Source organism: Limanda limanda, chromosome 11, assembly GCF_963576545.1.
Source record: "Limanda limanda chromosome 11, fLimLim1.1, whole genome shotgun sequence".
Lineage (NCBI taxonomy): Eukaryota > Metazoa > Chordata > Actinopteri > Pleuronectiformes > Pleuronectidae > Limanda > Limanda limanda.
In genome coordinates, this window is record NC_083646.1 from 17,169,162 (window position 1) to 17,190,359 (window position 21,198).

At 39.9% G+C, this 21,198-nt stretch overlaps 1 protein-coding gene across 5 annotated transcripts in view; it reads left to right on the forward strand.

Moving 5' to 3' along the window:
• Positions 1-21,198, forward strand: part of LOC133014367 (protein MTSS 1-like) — a 51,118-nt gene that overhangs the window by 16,980 nt on the left and 12,940 nt on the right. For 3 of the 5 annotated variants that reach the window (XM_061081582.1, XM_061081584.1, XM_061081585.1), the window contains exons 4-7: positions 15,972-16,056; positions 17,165-17,256; positions 17,372-17,446; positions 18,904-18,915. In XM_061081582.1, coding sequence (XP_060937565.1) covers positions 15,972-16,056; positions 17,165-17,256; positions 17,372-17,446; positions 18,904-18,915 — 264 coding nt within the window. The remainder of the gene's footprint in view (positions 1-15,971; positions 16,057-17,164; positions 17,257-17,371; positions 17,447-18,903; positions 18,916-21,198) is intronic. The other 2 variants (XM_061081583.1, XM_061081586.1) reach the window with 1 other exon arrangement.

Genomic DNA, 21,198 nt, shown 5'->3' on the forward strand with positions numbered 1-21,198 from the left:
TTATATGCTGTTTTTGGTTTGAGAAATGAAGCTGTATGAAAATAAAGTTTCGTTTGGACAAAGCAAAGTAAGATACATTAGCACATTCAGTAAGAGAAAACTAAAAGACTACTAATGTAATTTTATACCCACAGTATGATCAACATATGTATTCCTTAGAAATATCTGTTTCCCCAAGTTTACAAGTACGTGGCTTTTTATCTTGATATAAATCTGATCTCGCTAAGGCCTTAAATGAGAAATGAGATCAACCTAGTGTGACACGAATCCTGTTTGTTTTGCAGTTACTACAATAGCAGTTTTTCCAATATGTCTGTTTCCCTCCAGGGTCAGAAACAATTGAGAAAAACAAAGCATCAACCAAGCATAAACATTAGTTTGTTTCCTGAGAGCAGCCCAGGACGTCTGTGTAAGCTGCAGCCTTTATACAACTTAAAAAGAGGATGTTGTCTACTAGATTTACTTTCTGGCAAAATGTGCAAGATTTTTCTGTTCATCTCATAATCAAAGTGTAATAGTGTATACTGGGAATATTGAGGTTCAATATCAACACTAAGGTTAGGTGTATATTTAATGAAAGTAATTCCAGTGCTGATGTATTCATTGGTACTGGTACTGTATTTGGTTTACTGCTCCTCCCCAGTCCCTTTTCTCAGCAGATTTGTCAGCTCTTCTAGTTTTGACGAAGTGCCTGCTCTACATCTTTCTTGACCTCCATATGCTGCCTAGCATCAGCTGATTGTGTAACCTCTCCCATTAATATCAGTGCTGCCCCTCCTTATAGACTAGCCTTGATCCACTGAGGCCTTTGTGTGCCAACAATTAGTTCAATACCTGAAAATAACTTCCAATTTAGAGGTGGGCGTGTGTGTCCATCCAATCAAACTGCATGTGGTGTTTTGCTCCAAATTAATATGACTCTGAAACCGAAAATTCTAAAACGGCCGATTACAAGCATGTGACATAAATAGTTGTTCGCACTGTGAAGTTCAAGTTGCTGTGTTTAGCAGATAGTCAGAGTAAGTGGAGCCGTAAAGCCCAGATGTCTCTAAAGATTTACCTCCTACTATTTCCAGTCATCTGGTAATGCACTTTGTACCCATCACTAATGTCAGACATAAGCTGTCACAACTGTTATCTATTATCTATGCCTGTCTCTATTACATGCGTAGATGACATATTCCCTTATTATTACTCTTATATTATCATATTCACTCTTGGTAGTTTAGGATTTGACGTAAAGTTAAATATGACAGCTACAGCATATGACATAGAATAAGGTACATGAATATGTTATTGAATCTCTTAGTGATATGCAGCATTGGAGCAAATGGGAGTTGGAGAGATAAGAAATAAGTGCATAAATGAACCAAGATGATAAATATTTCTGTAACTCTTCGAATCAGAATTAGTCCCATGCAGGAGACCAAACATAAATAAGGGTGTATGAGTGTGTGTGAGTACAGTAAGTACAGATACCCGTTGATTCACAATAAGGCCTTTGGTCCCTCTCTTTTTTACTGATTCCGGGCCATATAATAATTGTGAAATAGCACAAATCCAGACTAATTTCAATGAAAATACATACCTGAACCAGTTCCGAAGATTCAAATATGTAGGTAGACACTAAGGTTTTATTGTGCACTTTTTCTTTTGAGCCTCTAACTGCGATGCCAGATAATCCAGTAAGCTTCACCTGAATGCAGATGTACACACACACAGACTTTTTGTTCAGTGATCATGTACACACAGACTTGGAATGCACTGAAGTCCAAACGTCTGTAACAGACTTATTTCGAGTTCTGTCTGTAATTTAGCTCACTTCTCTGAGCACAGTGCAGTGCCATTGATAGGCCCCCATACAGCTCCACGGAAAAACAATCTGGTCCTTTCGTCTCTACCCCGCTCAGTTTATCCCTTGGCCTCTGTTACAGAGCGGCCTCAGATTCTGAACTAACCCACTGTCTCAATGCCTTCTCTGAAAGGGCTCTGTCCATTCCCCCAGTTCCACTCAGAAACCAGCATGGCCCTGAACGTTTCCTGCCCTCTGTCCTGCCCAGACCTAGATACCAGCCCCTGGTCGAGCTCCATGCCTCTCAATCTACCCTCTGTTCTCTGCGGTTCACCATGACCCCATCCTGGGAATCTTACAGATCACTGGAACCAGCAATTAAATCAGTTAATGGGTCAAATACACATAAACACGCATAGACTCACAGATTATCTCAGGCCTGAACACTCTGGTGTTCACATGCACACATGTGCCTGCACAGCACAAGCAGAGATTCAATCATGTTGACCAGAATGCTCAAAATGATCCATGCCTCTCTTGAAGTCGCAAACAATAGATCCCTCTGACAGATTTAGTGCTGGTCTTTTCTCTGCTCCTTGAGAATTTATGGGTCAAACTCTTTTGTCACCTCTCATGGTAGACTCATTGAGTTTGCACTATAAAACGCATTAACATAGAAAATACGAGGAACTTTCTTTGAAAGATTTATCTGCAACCATCTGCTTTAATACGAACATCTGCCCATCAACAGTGAGTTTGGCTCTAAAATCGTCATGGATTTAAGAGTGCAAAATGTTTATATGTGTGAATCACATAGAGGGAGGCAGAGAGGGTGTTTCCGAAACACTGCAGGGAGTTTAGGTTTAACACCTTTTAAGTAAGTTTGAGGCACACAACTAAAGAATCCTGTCCACTTGGATGTGCGTGCATGCAGTGTTTGTGTGTGTTAGCGCTGTTTGCACACTGTTTTTGTTTAAACATAAACCTGGTTAGACCAGTGAGCTTTGGATTTGGTACATCTGACATGCATGCAAACCCAAATTCAAAACACACACACACACACACGTGCACACGCACACACACACAGCAAACTGACCTCTTACAAGTGTCTTTCTGAAGTTGAACAAGTTGTTGAACTGATAAACTCGCTCCTTTTTCTTTTTTAATACTCAAGGCAGAGAGTTAATGCCTCAACACTATTTAGCATTGTCCTGCAATACCTTGCAAAAACGTACAGATGTTGGATTTTCCTTTAATTGTCTAAATTCACAGATTTCTTTTTTTTTTTTAGACATGGACTTTGGCAGTAATTTTGCAGCCAGAAAAAACATAAATAGAACAAAGTGGTTATATTTGATATCTCCTGAGACAAACCAACACCCTGTAAACAAGCAAGCATGTTTATTGACTTGTTCCCTGTTTCCCCTTCAAAAGTATTTCATCACGTTCCAGTCATTTAAGGTTGCCTGTTTAGCCTTCTGCTCCTCCCTCCATTCCTTCTTCCTCCTTTTTATTGTCCCTTTCAATTCCTCTCTTTCCTCGTGTCCTCTCCTCTACACCCTCACCTCCCGTCTGTGTCCAGGCTGTCGAGACCAGGTGCACACACAGCCGGTCTCCGTCAGCAACACCAAGACGCCAGAGTAACGGGAATAATAAAAGCTGGGTTGTGATGGGAAGTAACAGAAATAAAAAGGTGTGTTTGCGTGCTCCGGTTTTTTCCACTCGCTGATGTGTCATACTTGAGAATAGAGTGCAGCGGCTACACATTTGCATAAATCCACAAAGATTGTGACACACATGCACAGTGGGATGCCATCATCAGCTTTCTGCAGTGTGACTGGGCTCACGAGCCATCTGCTGCAGCATGAACTTTAAAGGTGAACTTGGAAAGTGTCAGGTCGTACATACCTTCTGTTATCAAACATTTTTATATTTGTATAAGTATCCTTTAAATATTAACTATGACATTACACTGCATATTATATATGTCTAATATATGGCTGTCATAATGTAATCGTTTTTTCTTCCCGGTGCTCTTCAGCTTATTAGAAGAAACGTTTCTCTTCAAATTCACAACATAGTTGATGTGAGAGGGCATCAATTGGTTTTCGCTTCAGTCAATGATACAGTTTTAGAAAATGTCTGCAGGAAATTCTGACTCAGTTCAGTTAAAATAATTTTCTTTCCCTTTTTTTGCACGGGGAAAAGAAAGATCAATCATCTAGATTTATCCATTTATTGGGGAAATATAACCAGATTAATCAATGGAAAAATATATATTAATGGTAGCTGGAGTTGAATATGCCTGTGTTATTATCTAGTTTTAAGTATATCAAATTGAGGAATATAAAGTGTTGAGTGAATGTGTTGTAAACTCTGCTGAACATGCACGTCAAACGGTGTGCTTTAAATAGAGTCAATAGATATGAGTTTATCATTGAGTGTGTGGGATAATACAAGCCATTGTATTGGTTGATAGATGGATAAATAATGGTTGTGTTCAGTCCATTCAAGTTACTCAGTCGGTGGATTTGACTCGGTGAGCTTTCAGTGACTGGATTGTTCCCCATCGTCCCATAGACACTTCATAAAACACTCTGAATGAATGATGTGTTTGTGTGTGTGTGTGTGTGTGTGTGTGGGTGGGTGGATGGATGTGGGGTGACATCAGGGTGGAGAATGTCCCCCTTGGTTCTTGTTGGCAGTAATGAGAGTTTTACACAAGCACACGCATGCACTTTTAGACGAATCCAGGGGTTTGGAACACATATGCTGGATGTAATCTGGTGGTCATTATTGCAAACAAGGTAGTGTTGTGTTGTACTGACAAACTGTTCAGGCCCTCTAGAGTGTCTCTGGTTTAAATAATCACCAGTATCTCCCAGACTAAAGGCCTCTCAGTCTCACTCCCTACAGGGAAGGAAAGGTCACATGGTTATTTAGGCTACTTCCACACTAAAACACCTTGTTTTTAAACACTTTACTCATTACTACACTTACACAATACGATTGCTGAGTTTTTGAGTCTCTTAAATGGAGACTTTTGAAAACACTATGAACCCTGTTTCAGGAAAAATTTACGTGAACAGACACGTTCGCCTAGTTTGTTTCCCTGTTCTTACTTTTCACAGTCACTTATCACAGTATTTTCTGTAACTAATCCATTTCCGGTTACATAAATATGTCTGGATGGAGATTGTTTCAGTTTTAAAGTACTGTTTTAAAATCAAAACGTATTTGTGAGAATGTAGCTTTAGACACCAAACTTAGTTGAAAGCAGGTTTTTGTGATGCCCTGTTTGGTTTCAAGTAATGTGAGAAACACAATTTAGTCAAGAACCGAATCTTCATTGCTGTCATGTGTCTGTGAATTATCCCACAGAATGCTGTCTTGTTTCTAACTGTGTTAAGAAAAATGTGTTACTGGAAATAAATGACCAGTGTCACACTTCTGAAACTCACATGGTCCACAAAGATACATTCATCATATGCACCAGTGCTATGTAGTTGTTATTTAATAGTATAACGTACATTTTATTCACATTAGATACATTTCTCATATTTCCATATACAGTTCATTGTTTAGACTTATACCAAAACTACGTCATAAATTAAAATAGCTTCAAAATTGCTGCTTTCAAGTAAATCTCTTTCACAAGCCCCTGAATGGGGCATTGACACTGACAAGCCCTAAAACTATTCTCAAGGCTTTTCACAAGGTCTGTGTATGTGTTTTAAGTATGACTTCTCCACCCTTCTTACTTGCATTACCTGTTTTTCTCTACACATGTTTGTTGTAACAATTTGTTTTTCTCTTGCTCATATTTTTAGTAGTTGTATACACGTAATTCTGGGGTTTGTTTGAAACTTTTGTTCTTAGTACAAATACCTATATTTTGAATTTAATATCTCCAGCATGTTCACACTTGAAAGAATTGGAGAATTGCGATCTAAACTGAAAAATGCTGGCAACTCCAGCTGCGACGTCTCACACACGAGACGAACGTGACTCAAACCCTGTGACTCAGACTGGAGTTTATTCAGTTGTTTCTGTCTTCAGTTATTGCTGTTGAAATATGAACCTCTGCTGTCTTCACTGTAAATGATTAACTGTGACTTCAGACCTTTTGCACGTTATGACCATATGGTTACGTGACACTTGTCCTGTGTTTGTAGCAAACAGTGTGTCATTCGTCCACTAGGTTTAGAAACAGTCTTTCGCTTCTATGTTTATTGGGTTTTCATGGTTTGATTGTCATCATCATAGATACTGCCTCACAGTTCTGCATACCACACATTTGGATGGCAGTAGTCACCCAAAAAATAGCACTGAATTCATTGGTAGAGCTCCTAGTAAATCCTTTCTATCTGTCTGTGGAATGTGTGTCGGACCAGAAAGGAAGATTAGAGAAAAAGTGGGGCACCAAAGCCTGGAAACGAGCAAGAGTGGGCTCAAGGGTAATCTATCCTCTCTCTCTCATTCGTTCTCGCTGTGTCTCTCTCTTTCTCTGTGTCTGGTTATCTTATGACACGCTTAAACCCCCTTGTTGGTGGCTTTAATTGGTTAGATTCCAGGCACTAGACTTAAAGCTTCTGCTGAGCTCTTACATGCTGTGTAGAACAAAATGCAGGCGCAAGCTATCAGTGAGTGAAGCTCTATGACAACAACTGGCATTGTTGTTGTACTTGAAGCTTTTACAGGTCATGTATATGTTACACATTTGATGTGTTGAATGCTGACGATGAAGAAATGCAATGGCACTTGAGGTAATTGCTTCTTTTCCCAAAGTCCACTCACTGTAGCCCGTGTATTTGTGTTCGGTCACCCATGCATACCAGAGACTGGGCACTTTGCTGAAACATACACTGCCCCTCATTGGAGCCAAATATTCAAGACCTGACTGTCCCCTTAAACATGCAGCTCTGAAGACCAAGTCATATTGCAGTATATTAGGAGTGGTAAAATACCAGAAATATGCTGGTACCAAGACCATTGAAAATTCATGGATTATTTTTACCAAATTGGATTCCACAGCCAAAAGTAGAAAACAACCGAGAAATTCACAAGCAATTACTCCAACGTTTCAGGATATGAACATTTTGACAATATAAGTTTTATAACTGAAACTCACTCACCCTCAATCATAACCACATTGAAAATGCATTGTAGCATCATTTTAGCTTTTAGCTGCCATTGCACACGTTGTTGTACATGCCGTCTTATTGCCTGCTTCTTCTTCTTCGACTTTGAAACTGCTGCTACTTGTCGGGTTAGAATGCTGTCCTCTTCAGTCTCACAAAAATCAGTGTTTACGACATCTATGATACCTTCAAGAACCGTCCGAATTTTAGCATCGACTTGACACAAGTCAGTTATCTATTATACGATGGAATCTTTAAGATAATAAGCAGACCTTTCATTAGTAAGAGGAATGATATTTGCCAAGTATTTTCTGTTAAGACAACACCATGAAACTTTTTTCATTATTCATTCAGTAGATATTACTTTTTGAAGGAATTCACCAAAATACACTACTTCGATCATGTTCTCTCCCATGGAACACTTCTCTTTGCGCGCCTATTTATGTCTTGACTTTGACCGCCCACTGAACTGGCCAACTGCTTACTGACTAGATTAGTTCAGGCACCATGTTAACATTACGGTACCACATTCACAGACATCAGAGAAGAGGGGTGGGAGCGGAGGATTAAGCTGGGACAGAGAGAAACCAGAAATAGAGAAAACTAAACCAAGCATAGAGAGATCGGGGTATGAGATTGAGAACTAGATCAGAGAGGGAACAGCTCAAAGGAGGAAATCAAAGGAATACAGTAGAATGAAGAGGGGAGGGGGTGAAATTCCTCCATGACCTACATTTGAATTGGATTGCACTGCAGCTGAAGTCAACATGTGCACTCATGGCATAGTACTGTACTTGTACAGTGAGCCAGTTTGCATAAATTAGCATATCAATCTGCCTGGAGAGTGTTTACTTGTAGAAGATTTCTGTCTAGAGACCACCCTCGTATTCCTCTTGTACAGCATGTGAGTTCTAGTGATCGCAGTAATAAACTGTCCTTCAACTCTCAACAGCTTGTCTCCAGGAAGAATATGTCACAGTCTTTTATTTCTCTCACAAACATTACTCATTTCATGCCTGTAAAGCAGCTTCCAAATATGCACTGAACTCAGCAGAACTTTGCATATGTGAATGTAAACGTCAAAGTGAGAGCCTCTGCCGTTTCTGCGCACTTTCTCTGCCTGGCCTCCTTGTATAAAGTCTGTAAGAGGTCAATAGAATCCGATGTGAGAACACAGAAGGCGATCTTCCACTGGTTTCATCAGAAGCGAGTGGGGGGGTTGATGACACTTACTGTATAACACGCGACAGAAGAAAACAAATATCTCCCGATGTAAAATCCGTGTCATACACAGAAAACCATGACGGAGATGTCAAGACAGTTTATAGTGATAAGAGCTGACGACAATGTTGGGATGCTGTACACATGAACTGCACAGATCTACTCAGGTGAGGTTAATGGAGTCAGAGAGTCCAAAATATTCCACAGTCTAGCCTTTGTTTGCTTAGGATGATTGTACAGCTGCATTTTCCTAAATCTGGGGGATTCTGTGAATGTGTGAACACGCTCTGAAAACTGTATTATTGCACCAATGAGAGATATGAAATGCAGACAAATGCATTTCCAAATGTGAGTTTTAATGAAGATGGATTGGGCATTGTAAATAAGTGGATCTGCAGTGAACATGCACGCCACAGTGTGACAGGAAAAATTAGAGGTTGCATTTTGCAGACAATAGCAATGCTGTCTTGTTATCATAATTGGCTGCTATTCATTGCTTAAGCATCATTTCGTCCCGCAGGGCTTTGTGACAGAAAGTGTAAAAGAGGGCGAGGATAACAGAGTAGGGAGGTAGAGCCACGGCAGCACAGTGAGCATCCAGATGAGGTGCATTTGTCAGCCATCTTTTATTGTTTATCTACGGCCTCAAGACCATGTTAGTATTCCCAGTGCAAAACCACACAGAGGTGGCATAATGACCTCTTTGTCGTTTCAACTCTCCTCTCATCACCTCTTCAGACCCAAGTCTTTCTTTTCTCTAAATAGCATCATGGGAACAGTAGATTGTTTGGAGAACTACTGAGGCGCACTGACACACTGTTGCCAACAATAGTAAGTACATCAGGCCCAAACTCTTTGCTTCACACCTCTAAATAAATAAATTATTATAAATAATCTCTGTGCACATCACTCAAAAGGCCCTTCTAACAAATCTTCCTGCTTCTACTTTTCAAATCGATTGTGACAAGGCTGAATATAGTGTAGGAGGGCAGGAGGGCAAGGAAGTTAGAAGAAATAGAATCGGGTAAGAAAGGGAGAGAGAAGTAGAAGCACAAAAGGAGGAGAGAGGACAGGATAATCTTTTGGGGGGGGTATTCAGGAGAGTGATGTAGTGGAGACAAGGGTAATGGGGGGTTTTATACACAACCATCCAGGGTGCATTCACTGCATTGCAGTGGCATACTGACACACATTCACAACTGCAGTTTACAATAAGTATATTGTTGTTTCTTTCAGATAGTACAGGTTGTCAGTATATTTGTAGAATTGCATTCAGTAGTAGATCAGTTACACTGTTGGCAAATTGCCTTTAGTAATGGATATTAGCACCAAGTGACACTTCCATCTTCCATTCACTCTGCATAAAGACACCCAGATGTTAGCCTGCTGTTGTTTTGGTGCGTTGTTTTACTCTGATGCTGACTATTGAGAAACACCAGCATTGGTTTAAACAGGTTTAAACATGGATAATGATCTCTCCTGCCAGTATTAAAAGTGAGTAAAAGTGCTGTCGTTTACAACACTCATCACTTAGCTTTTATGTCCTTTTATTGTGTACTTTATGATCATGACTAGGTTCAGTGCTGAGTGTGGTATCCCATGTTCCAGTGCTGAGGTAGCAAATGAAAAAAGATATCTGTTGACTCTTATTTGGTTAATGTCAATGCATTTGATTGTGAATCAATTGATACAAACATACAGACAACACACAGCCACACTTAACATAAAGATGATTTATGAAGGAGAACATGTTTTAACTTTAGTTCAGTCGTACATCCTCGTTTTATATCTTTACACTATCATAAATTTATTTCTCCTTTTTTCTTTCTTTCAATATCTCGGCCCTTTCAACGTCTCTTCCTTGTCTCCCCTCTGTCTGTGGATGACAGCTGCTGGGAGCTGTAGTCAGACAGTCCAGAGTGTGTGTGTGTCAGCACTGGTCACATTGCAGAAAGTGTGTGTATGTGACAAGCTGACTCCTGTTGGTTCCCAAGGTAGTCAGGCAAATTATTAGAGGAGATTATTATAAGCCCTTGACAATTCATTATTAAGTATTAATAGTATTGCCAATTTACAGAGATCATGTCAGTCGTTTTACTAATTTCCCATTATATTTATTGGCATTTTTTTGTCAGCTGCCAGATTCTAACCCCCTCACAAGCAGCCACTTAGTTGATCTTTTATTGAAAAAAGATGTAACTTTAAACGTACAGCATTACAATAATGTGACAGAGCAGGCAAATAAATCAATGAATGAACTGCTAGTGTGTATAGCACAGCTAGGTGGGTGGCTCCATCTGGACATGCCAACTGCTCACGTGCGCGCGTGTGTCAAGTCTATAGAATGATTCAGGTTTCCGATCTATCTTTAGCACAGTAACACTTTCTAACAGTGGTCTCTGTTATAGAAAAAACATATACATATCAATTTAAGCATTCATTTCAGCCACCTTTGCAAATGTGTTTACATTTTGCTTAACACTAACTTTTGTTGTTCTCGTTGAATGTCTGTTCTCAGACACCTATTTAAAATCGTTTTTTTGACTAAATGTCTGCTGTGATTATTGCAATTTTTCCATAAAGACAGCTGTGTTATCATGAGTTCATTCTTAGAAATAAGCTTTAAATGATAGATGAATGCATGCACAACTTTATTTTCTAATCAGTTGTATTAGCCAGAGGCAACAAAAGTCTAGATGCTTAACATTACTGCTACATAAATAATCATTTTAAAATGTCAAATGTCCTTTGAGGCATGAAGAAGAACATCAGATCTGGCCAACTTAAAGAGGAGAAGATGTGTTTTTAAACGCTGCCAACGTAGAGTAGATGCTGTCATGGTGTTTCCTACAGGTCTCTAATTAACCAGTGAACAGATCGCCTTACCTCTGTCCAGCTGGGTTGTGTGTGTGTATGTGTGTGTGTATCCAGCTGTATGGTCTGCAGTCTCTTATCAGTGTAACCACTGGCCCATGGTTAACAGCGACCATCTGGGACCCATACACAGAGTTGGTTTCTTCTCAGGACTACCATAGCCAAATAACTCTCCCTTTTTTCTCCATTTACTTTCTCCTCCTTTTTCTGCAAAGTTTTTCTTCTCCTACATCTACTTTTTCTTCCATTTTTTATCTTAATCTATGCGGCTTTTTTAAACATATGCATCTTAAACCATACTATCCCACTTTGTTTCTCTTCCTCCCTGAATCACTTATTTGTTTCTCCTTATATTAGCTTTCCCTTCATCTGCTAATGACAAACTGAGATCTGCGTGAAAGATGCATATGTGTGCACCACATGCTTTCTTCACTGGGTTTGCCAGAAGTGAACCATGGGTTTTATTTTTAGAAGGGGTAAACCACAGGATCTGCATGTAAATTAGTACCTTCTTAGATGCACATTACGTGTTTTTGGAAAACATGAAGATGTGTTTCAAATGTGGCAGGTTAAAGAAGTTAACAAACTTGGGTGCAGTAACGTAAAAGTAAAAAGTTTGGGCAATATAAAGTTTGATCGATCTTAATTGCAGAATAGTGCCTACCACCTTTTAGTCGATCTTAGAGAGAGGGGTCAGTGAGTTTATTTCAGCTCTGCTGCATCTTGCTACTGCACTCTGCTATACACCTCCAGAGGACTATGCATCACAATAAGAGCCTCCCTTCTTTCTAATGCTTTCTTAGAACACACACCCTCATACCCTCTGTGTCAGCACAGTGTGACATTCCAAAGAACAGTCTGGACGGGGGTTGAGGACAGAGACAGACTTGGCAAAGCGACATCAAGTTGCCATCCCAAGTCTCTCTTGCTCTCTCTCTCACTCTCGTGCTCACACACACACACACATACACACAGACAAACGCACACTGAGAAACTATCACCTTTGTCACAAATGTCCCAATAGACTCATGAGACACTGGTTCCCACACAAAGCTGTAACACCAGTCCCCAAGAGACAAAGCTTGGATAGGAATAAAGGAAAAATTAGCAGGGCACCATGTTAATTATACAGTTAACGTGTTGTCTATTAACTTCATGTTGTTCACTTTCTCCTCTGGGACATTGTGGACTGATGAGGCCTGTGACTGTGGGTGTTTTGGAAACACAAACCATGCACACACTATCCACAATCCTGTGAAACATAAACACAGTCTGTAGCTGAATGAGCTCTTTTTCACACACTGAGTCCTGCTCACTTGCATTTTATGTTTTAAAAAAAGTGTTAGTTACGCATGATTCGTTTACAGATGCACCAACAAGTGGAGCTTCCAGTGTGTGTGTCTCTGTTTTGTGCTGTTTAAGTGTTGGTAGTGGAGGGATAATTACAAGACCCCACAACAACCATGTCACATAGCAGCTATTTATACTGAAAGCCAGCTATGCCACTACACACGCAGCATTAGTCTGGTCTCCTGCTTTTGTGTGTGTATATTTTGCCGTGTGTGTGTGTGTGTGTGTGTGTGTGTGTGTGTGTGTGTGTGTGTGTGTGTGTGTGTGTGTGTGTGTGTGTGTGTGTGTGTGTGTGTGTGTGTGTGTGTGTGTGTGTGTGTGTGTGTGTGTGTGTGTGTGTGTGTGTGTGTGTGTGTGTGTGTGTGTGTGTGTGTGTGTGTGTGTGTGTGTGTGTGTGAGAGAGACAGACAACTGGAGCTGCCAGTGCAGCTATTTCCATCCAGGGGGTCGTTCGGTGCTAGACGATGGAGTAGCCGATGAGTTTTAGCAGCCACTTTATCCTGAGAGCAACATAACAACTTTCCACAAACTGACCTGACATGAAACACTTTCAACTGAATGGGATGTGCAAGCTCAGTGATTAATAAATAGATAATTTGCGACATTATGTGGCTTAAGTATGCAAAATCAAAACTTTACATCAGACAAATCATCTGACACACACGCAGAACAACATCACTTTTATTTTCCACGATAAGCTGATAACATATTTAATCCCAGTTCAAGCTCATGCTGCTGTGCATTATTACACTGGACTGCCTGTGCAGGTGGTGTGTGTCGTATCCTTCCTGAAGAGTGTGTTATGTCAGTCACTTTACATTTATAAAAAAAACAAGGAGGTCTTGACCTAGAAACATTGCTGGATCTAAGTTGGATTGTAGCAGGCACACACAATACACACACACACACACACACGCATGGATATACGGTTACCACAGCAACTGGCAGTCATGGCAGAGGCCACATTGCCACTACCTGCTGGGAGAGGGAGAAGTGCATCAAAGAGAAACAAGTTTCTTTTACACATAGAATATGTGCTGTGGCTGAATTATTTATGACAACGATTATCATGCTGCTATGGTGTAAACAGTTTTTTTAGTTTCGCGGCTCAGTTTTCTGGAACTTTATCCCATTTGTGCTCATGGCATGGGAGGAGTCCATTAGCCATAACCACATTATAAGCAATGCTTACATGTTCAGACCAATCTCAGTGCAGTTTTGGTCCAACTTTTGATTGTTAACAGTAAATAACCTCTGAATTCATTGAAACGCTATTCAAATGGAAAAGGGGGAATTGATATCTGACTTGAGTGTGAGTTAGAGGTAACCTGCAATCGGAGTGTCATGTTTCTACTCCCATAATGTTGCATGCAGCCAAGAGCATATTGTGGTTCATATCAAATCCAGTAGTGTGGGTGGGGTCGTGCCAAATATATTATCAACTGAAACCAAACTCTTCCCTCGAGCATAAGCCTGAACTCTACAGTAACTTCCTAATGAAAAACTCACTGTCTTTATTTTTCTAATTTTATTTTTTACCACTATGGCATCTATCAGCCACGCCCTCTATAATAACACGCAGTTATGGTAAGCGAGAGGTGGCCAGATGGAAGGATGGATGGATGGATATGGTGACTAAACAAGTCAACGCAGGAATGAATGAGCATTATGGTGTTGTATAACAGAGAGGTCTTTTATGGCATGTAGTAGCCACACCCTCTGCAATAAAAAGTACGCACGGTTAAAGAGGAGCGGATGAATGAATGGATAGAGGGAAAGCTCTGAGGTCATAATGGGCTCATAGGGATTGACATTAAATTATGTATTGTTGAAAGATGCGGGAAAGTTGTAATTTATTGTATAAAATAGCCTAATTCGTCCTTTTCATTGAGCTCTCAAAAGCTCAGTGAGCTAACACTGGTCTTTTGAGAAGAGGGAGTGAAAACAGTTCTGCTTGAGATTAGAAACAGACAATTTAAAACAGAACCTCTAGTATCGTGCTGGTTCGCACACACACACACAGAAGAGTCAGAATCTCTGTGTAAAAGATTTATTTGAGGGGTATGAAACAAAAACAACAATTTATGCGCCCAACATTTCTTCCCCATTATTCTGTTGAATTTAGACACATGAATCAAGCTAAAAACAAGACGACACAGTTCACACAGGGTGGCTCCAAAATAATCTTTCATCAGTGTAAGACGTTGAGGAGTCTGAAATACAGTTGAAATCTGTCCTGAACACATTTGTTTGCCTTGCCCTAATCACATTACCACCCAAAATACTGGCTCCATTCGAAAAGTTCAAATCACAAATTCACTTTGAAAGTTATTCACGTTTTACTATCTTTTTCTTTCAGTTTTGTTTTTGTGGCACCCCAGTGAACAGGAATAAGTCTTGTAGGTCAAATCAATAGACTCTTGCGTTTGCCCTGCCTAGCCTCTAACCGAGTAAAAACAATTTTGTGTGTTGTAAATCTGAGTGTGAGTGGTTGTGAGTGAGTGACAGCGCTGTGTGTGTGTCTCCGCATGCAGCAGGGACTGTGCTGACAGCAGAATGGCCTGCTCGGTTGGAGGGGATTCACAACCACACACACACATACTGACACACAAACGGAGAGTATCACACTGTCACTGAACAGAAAGTCAGGAGAACTTCCCACAGTTTCATACAAGACCTCTGTGCCCTCTAATGCACAACCAACACCAGCAGACACACACACACACGCACACACAGTAGTGCCTCAGTCCAACAAAGAACCCGACCAGTCCCACTGAGCAGCCAGACAATGGTTCTGTCAATTAACGTCAAGTCCCTGCTTAGCTGTCCAGCCAGAGGCCTTCCAGCGGACAGCTAGTTAGCCTGTGTGACAGAAACTGACATGAGCCGCGAGCACTTTTTCCAGACTCCAGCTCCGACGTCCCATCCGGCGTCTCTTGACCTGAATATGTGCACAGCTCCGAAATCTGTCCTTCCCACTGATTCCCACAGTTTTCAGCTGCAGTGGAAAGAGTGGGGTCAATGAGGGTTCTTTTTTTTCCAGCAGTGAAGTCACTCTCAGTTTCGATGGAAGTTAATGACTCTACAGCATAAGCTGCCTGTGACTATTATGTGCTTTACTTAAATATTCAATCATGTTTTCATTCAGTGTTTACATTGTAGATGCAGCCACGTAGTCTTTATCAAAAGCCCATTGTGTGTTCAGCTCTGTGGAGTCTCTGTGGTTACCTGTGTAATTAAACGTCTCACCAAATGATGCAGCTGCAGACAGTCCTGATGTTCTGGTGGTTTGACGCAAATTGCAGCAAACTTTCTGTTGTAAATGTCAAAACATTTTTAGGTTAAAGTGAATGCGACACAACTGGATTTCTGTTTGTTTGAGCTTCTGTGGGCATCAGAGTCACTAAGGGATATTTGCCCTAGACCCTTCCTCTCTGGATTCTCTCTTTTCCTTTCCATTTACTCTTATTTCATTCAAATAATAACTCCATGTGGATTGTTTGACCAACTAATTGTTTTATATATAGTTTGTTTAGATGAATTGACAGTTATGTGATTTTAACATTTTTTTTCTTCTTTTTCGTATCTATCAGGTGGAACCAGAGACATTGGATCAGCTTTGACCAGGATGTGTATGAGACATCGCAGCATAGAGGCCAAACTCAAGCAGTTCTCCATGTAAGTAACATTATACAAAGTGCATTGTGGTGTCCTGCTCTTTTTCTTGTTTTCCTCTCCTTAACCACTAAAGATAAAAAAACTAATGACAACATGAACCCACATTACAACAGTAACTCACAGCACACCCATACAAGTTCAAAGTAAAATAAATAAAAATTAAATAAAGTTTAAATGTGGATTTAATACAATATTGTGTTTTATTTTATTACCTTTTATGTAAACGAAGGACACGTAGTTACAAAATAAAACTTAAACCTAGTTTTCTTAGTGCAATATAATGGTCTGTAATTGAATTATAATCTCAACATACATCCCCTTATCATGATATTTTGTCTGTGGGGATCATGACCTGTTGGGAAAGAGACGATTTGTTTGGCATTTAGAATGTCTCAGTGAAGTCACCCTCAGCGTATCTCTCTCTGTCTGCCCCTTCTCTCAGTCTCTCTCTCTCTCACACACACACACACACACACACACTCACGAGACAGACAAGGGACTCTCTAATACGGGTGGCATTTCAGCAGAGATTCCACTTGGATCTCCATAGCAGGGGTTGTACAGCGGGGGGCTGTGGTCACCACCCACCCACTGACATATACACACACACAGTCTCTGGAGAAATGTCTGCAAGAGGGGCAAGTCTAATTTTAGTTGCATGTACTAAGCCTGCAGCTGCCCACCTCTCACACTCGCAGCCTCTTAAACACGCTCACAAAGACAGACATGACTGCACAAGCTTCTTACCTTCCTCCTGCGACACACTGTCAGACATAAGCAGACTTTTTCTTCCTTTTCAGTCTGTTATTCTCCCTTTCTTTCCACCGGTTAATGATTGAACGAGTGACAGAAAGGCAAGCTAGACCGATTGGTTTAATGTCTGCTACAGAGACACTTTAAAACCCTGTAGAGTGAGTCTGTAAGACATGAATACAATGACACAAGATTGAAAGGTCCTTGACAGATATTTTATAGTTTCAGTCTATAAAATTAGTTTGGGATACAAGTGAAAAGTTTAGATTTTAAAGCTTTAGTCTACTTCCTCCTGAATGGTTTAATGGATGAGGCTGACCTGCGATCAGAAGTGAGAAACCTGTTGTTTTCGCAGAGGTTTCCTGGAGTGTCTGATCAACCCTCTACAAGAACAGGTGGAGGATTGGAAAAGAGGAGTAAATACTTTGGACAAGGACCACGCCAAAGGTATTTCAAATGAATACAAATACACTGGTCCAGAAATCTGTTTACGAACAACGTATATATCAATTGTTAACAAGCAATGACAAATTGTTTTACTTTGTCCATCTCTGTCATTAAGAATACAAAAGAGCTCGGCAGGAAATTAAGAAGAAATCCTCGGACACACTGAAACTTCAGAAGAAAGCAAAGAAAGGTAAAAGAAAACGTTTTGTTTTTTGTTTGAAACCTGTTAATCTGTTAATGATGGACACAAATCCTGTTCTAACAGGATCTTTTCATTTGTACCTACATATTAACAAAAAGAAATTGACCACAAAGAATAAAAACCAGAGGAACTTCACACTACACAACATACAGAGGGTTGTTCTATTTATTGTGCAAGAATAATAACTAGCTAAGTGTAGGGTTAAAGGGTTTTATATATTTTGGGCATTGCTTAATAAACCAAAGTAAGACATCAATCACGCCTGTCAGAAAATCTGAAATTGGGGAACACACCACAAGATAAGCGTATTCATTATACATAGTACTCAGATTATTCAAGTGAAGGAAGGAAAGGCTCGGCTTCTACAGCTTCAGTTTTTGCCTTTCCCATAGATGCTGTGTTTCTTTCATGAACTGGACTTAAGAAAGATGTGGTTTTCATTGACGTCTTTGAGAATTGTAATCATCCTTTTCCTGGATGCCAAAATTATTAGACATCTCTGGTCTGCTTACGTCTGAAATGAAAACGGGCAGTTCATAAGCTGCATTGCATCAAACTTTATTTTTAGCAACTGAAAAAAAGGTGTTTTATTTTGATACTGCAAATCTTCTACTGTACTGGATTAAAGTTGTGTGTCTCCGAGAAGACAACAAGCGAGACTAAAGGAAAAATCAGGCCAATAGGAAAATGGGACAGTGTCTAAACTGTATGTATGAGATTTTCATTAGACTGCTGTGTGTGTGTGCGAGTGTGTGGAAGAAGTTTATCCTCGCTGATTAGACATGTGCAGATCTATGAAGGATAAACATTACCTTACTTGGTAAACACTCGTTGGTGAGAGTACAGGGGCTGTTTTTCTGCAGTCCTCTTGGCTCAGGCTTTCATATGCATTCATCCAGACAAAAAATACCATAGACAAAAAAAAAGGAATTAGATTAATATCCACTTTGTTTTTTGGCTGCTGACGTTTTTAAGTTTGATTCAGTGAATGTCAAATGGTCCTCATGCTGATGTTCAGGAAGAAGCGTCAATATACTTTACAAACTGGTATTAGTTCGTGTCAGCTTTTTGAAAACAAAATCTGCAGATATTTGGCATTTTCTGTCAAATGAATGTGTCAAAATCAAAGTCACTTCTAATCAATTATTTTAATTTTGACTTTCTGATTGATTTTACTTCAACTAAGGCATTTCTGTAAAGTTGAACCTGTTTATGCTCTAACATGTTCTTGATTTTAGACAGTAAACACACACTTATTTTTTTAAATAAATTTGGCTTAACTTTTCTTTGAGTATTATGGAGCTTAAACAGACATCCAAACACACAAACCTGCAACTGATGAATGAGTGTTTAGCGCTGGCACTTTTTCAGTTGACTTAAATCTTTTTCCTCTCCCTGTCCCCATGTGGTTCTGATACAATCCTTCGCCTTATGCTGCACTGCAGCTGATAATCTAGGTAAGTCATTGTCCAGGGTACTGCTTACACTGCAATGTTTAACCAATCATCTTAGTTTCATCATGAAAAAGCCATGAAAGAAATTGATTATTATGAAAAAATCTATATTTTCATGGGCAAGTCTCTTCTCCAGTTATGGAACCCTTACAGTCTATGTCCACAACATATTGACACACTAAGGTTAATTATTATCTGGTTCCTTTCCCTATAGGTTTTTATATGAGCATACATAAACCCAACGCTCTAAATTCATCCTGCAGCCTCTTCTACTTCCAATCATAGCTCTGCATTAGAGGCCCCATGTTTATATGCCCCAGAAGTAATGTGAAGTAAGTGCTCTCAGAGAGGAAATTGAACAGGAAAACAGGAGCTGCAGCTTCATAACGGTAACCCAGCTAAGGGCTGAAATAGAAGAGCATTTCTTCATTGAGTTAGAATAACAGTAAGGATAAAAACATGCTGCTTTTGAAGAAGAAAGAGAGGTAAGGAGGTAAAGTAGAGGCCTCAGTAGACATGAGATATGATCGGGTACTAACTGGTCCAGTGGGTGGTTCTTTTCTGCTTTACTGGTCCAGTTCTCTACTGTTCCATTCATTTCTACAACCCGTCTGTCTCTGCCAGCTCAAGTACCTTGGAAGTGCAGTACATGGTTGAACGCTTTTGTTCCTTTGCTTTGTTCACTTACATAAACATACTTTCTCCATTTTCCTCAAGCTACTTGACTGTCAAAGTAATCAAAAGAAGTTTTACTGGTTTCCAACTTTGACTTTGACTACAGCCACACTACAGAATTGTAAAAAAACAAAAACAATAACAACAAAAGCACATGATTCAGAAATTATTTAAAATTTTAATTATATTTAAAATTTATTTAAGCAGCTTTCTTCCTTCATGTAATTGAAGATAACCAGTAAAGCTATAGTGCACCTGGATCACCCAAAGTCACACCTCAGTGTCACAGAATACACGCAAACTTTTAAATCAAATTTAGGAATAGGCCACTAGTCTTAGTCACACCACTTAAATGAAGAGCCCTGCTTTTCTGCCCTGAAATAACACCCCTTCTGTCAGCTGGTGTTGTGAGTCTGTGATGTTTGATATGTGTCTTGTGAGGGTGTTTTTCTGACCTCGGACCCCGGCCTCACTAAGAAACAGCCTGTGACTGAATCCTAATGTAATCATTGGTCATGTGTGAGCTGGAGCACTTAATCTCATTTGGGTGTGCACAAGTGTGTACATGTGTGGAGACTGTGGGTTATTTCAACAACCCACCACCCGTCCACCATATACATCTTGGCTCAGTCGCTGGACTTCTGGCACATTGAGTCTGGTGAAAACAAAAATAGAGAATATCAGTAAAAAATTGTAATCTTATTAGAACAAACACACACACACACACAGTAGAACTTATCTTCTTTGCTGCTCTGGCTGCTGTGTTCATGACTTAGCTTAATATTAAAAGTTAAGTTCATCAATATACATTATTAATATTGCCTTGCCATATTTTGGACACTGCTGTGACAGACATACACACCAGGATATCTACAGTATAACAGTGTTGTACGTGCGAAACCTTGGACTTTATTATAATAAATCATCCCATGTAAAACAAAAAACAATGTCACAAGACCTAATTGTCCTTAATTGGTAACGGAAAGGAGTTGAATAATATGCTAGTGAGGATTTGTTCACAATTGCAGTCGGTGACAACTGAGCTGCAGTAAACCTCAATGTTTGTCTGCGGTTGGAGAGAAAGAGGAAGTAGCAATCAGGGCCTTGTCATTCACATAGTTGCACAAGTTACGGCACAGAAACCGGGAATGTGGACAAATCAAGGAGCAACCCACAGCTCAGACACAGTTGTAACGTGACAGAGGCTTAAGTTAAACACTAACAACCTCCTCTGCTCACCACAAGTTGATATTTTCTCGCCTGCATTGTCTTGACACACGTGTGTGTGTGTATGTGAACAGTCTTTTCCACCCGTGCCTCATGCATTTACACTCATGTCCGTCTCAATCTGATTGAGTAATATGGCATATGGCTTTTTGGTTGATTATGAAAACCTATTTTTCGTTCCATGTGTGATCAGAAAGTACTTTGTAAGTATTAACGCATTATGTACAAATCCACATCGGTGACTTTTTAATGTAATTAAATGAGTAAGGGGATAAAGTTGCCTCTCGATGGATCAGCCTTTAACAGAAATAGATGGAGATGTGAAGTGATGCCGATTGTTATTGTGTCGAGCACGACTCTCACGAGCACTACCAAAACGGCAAC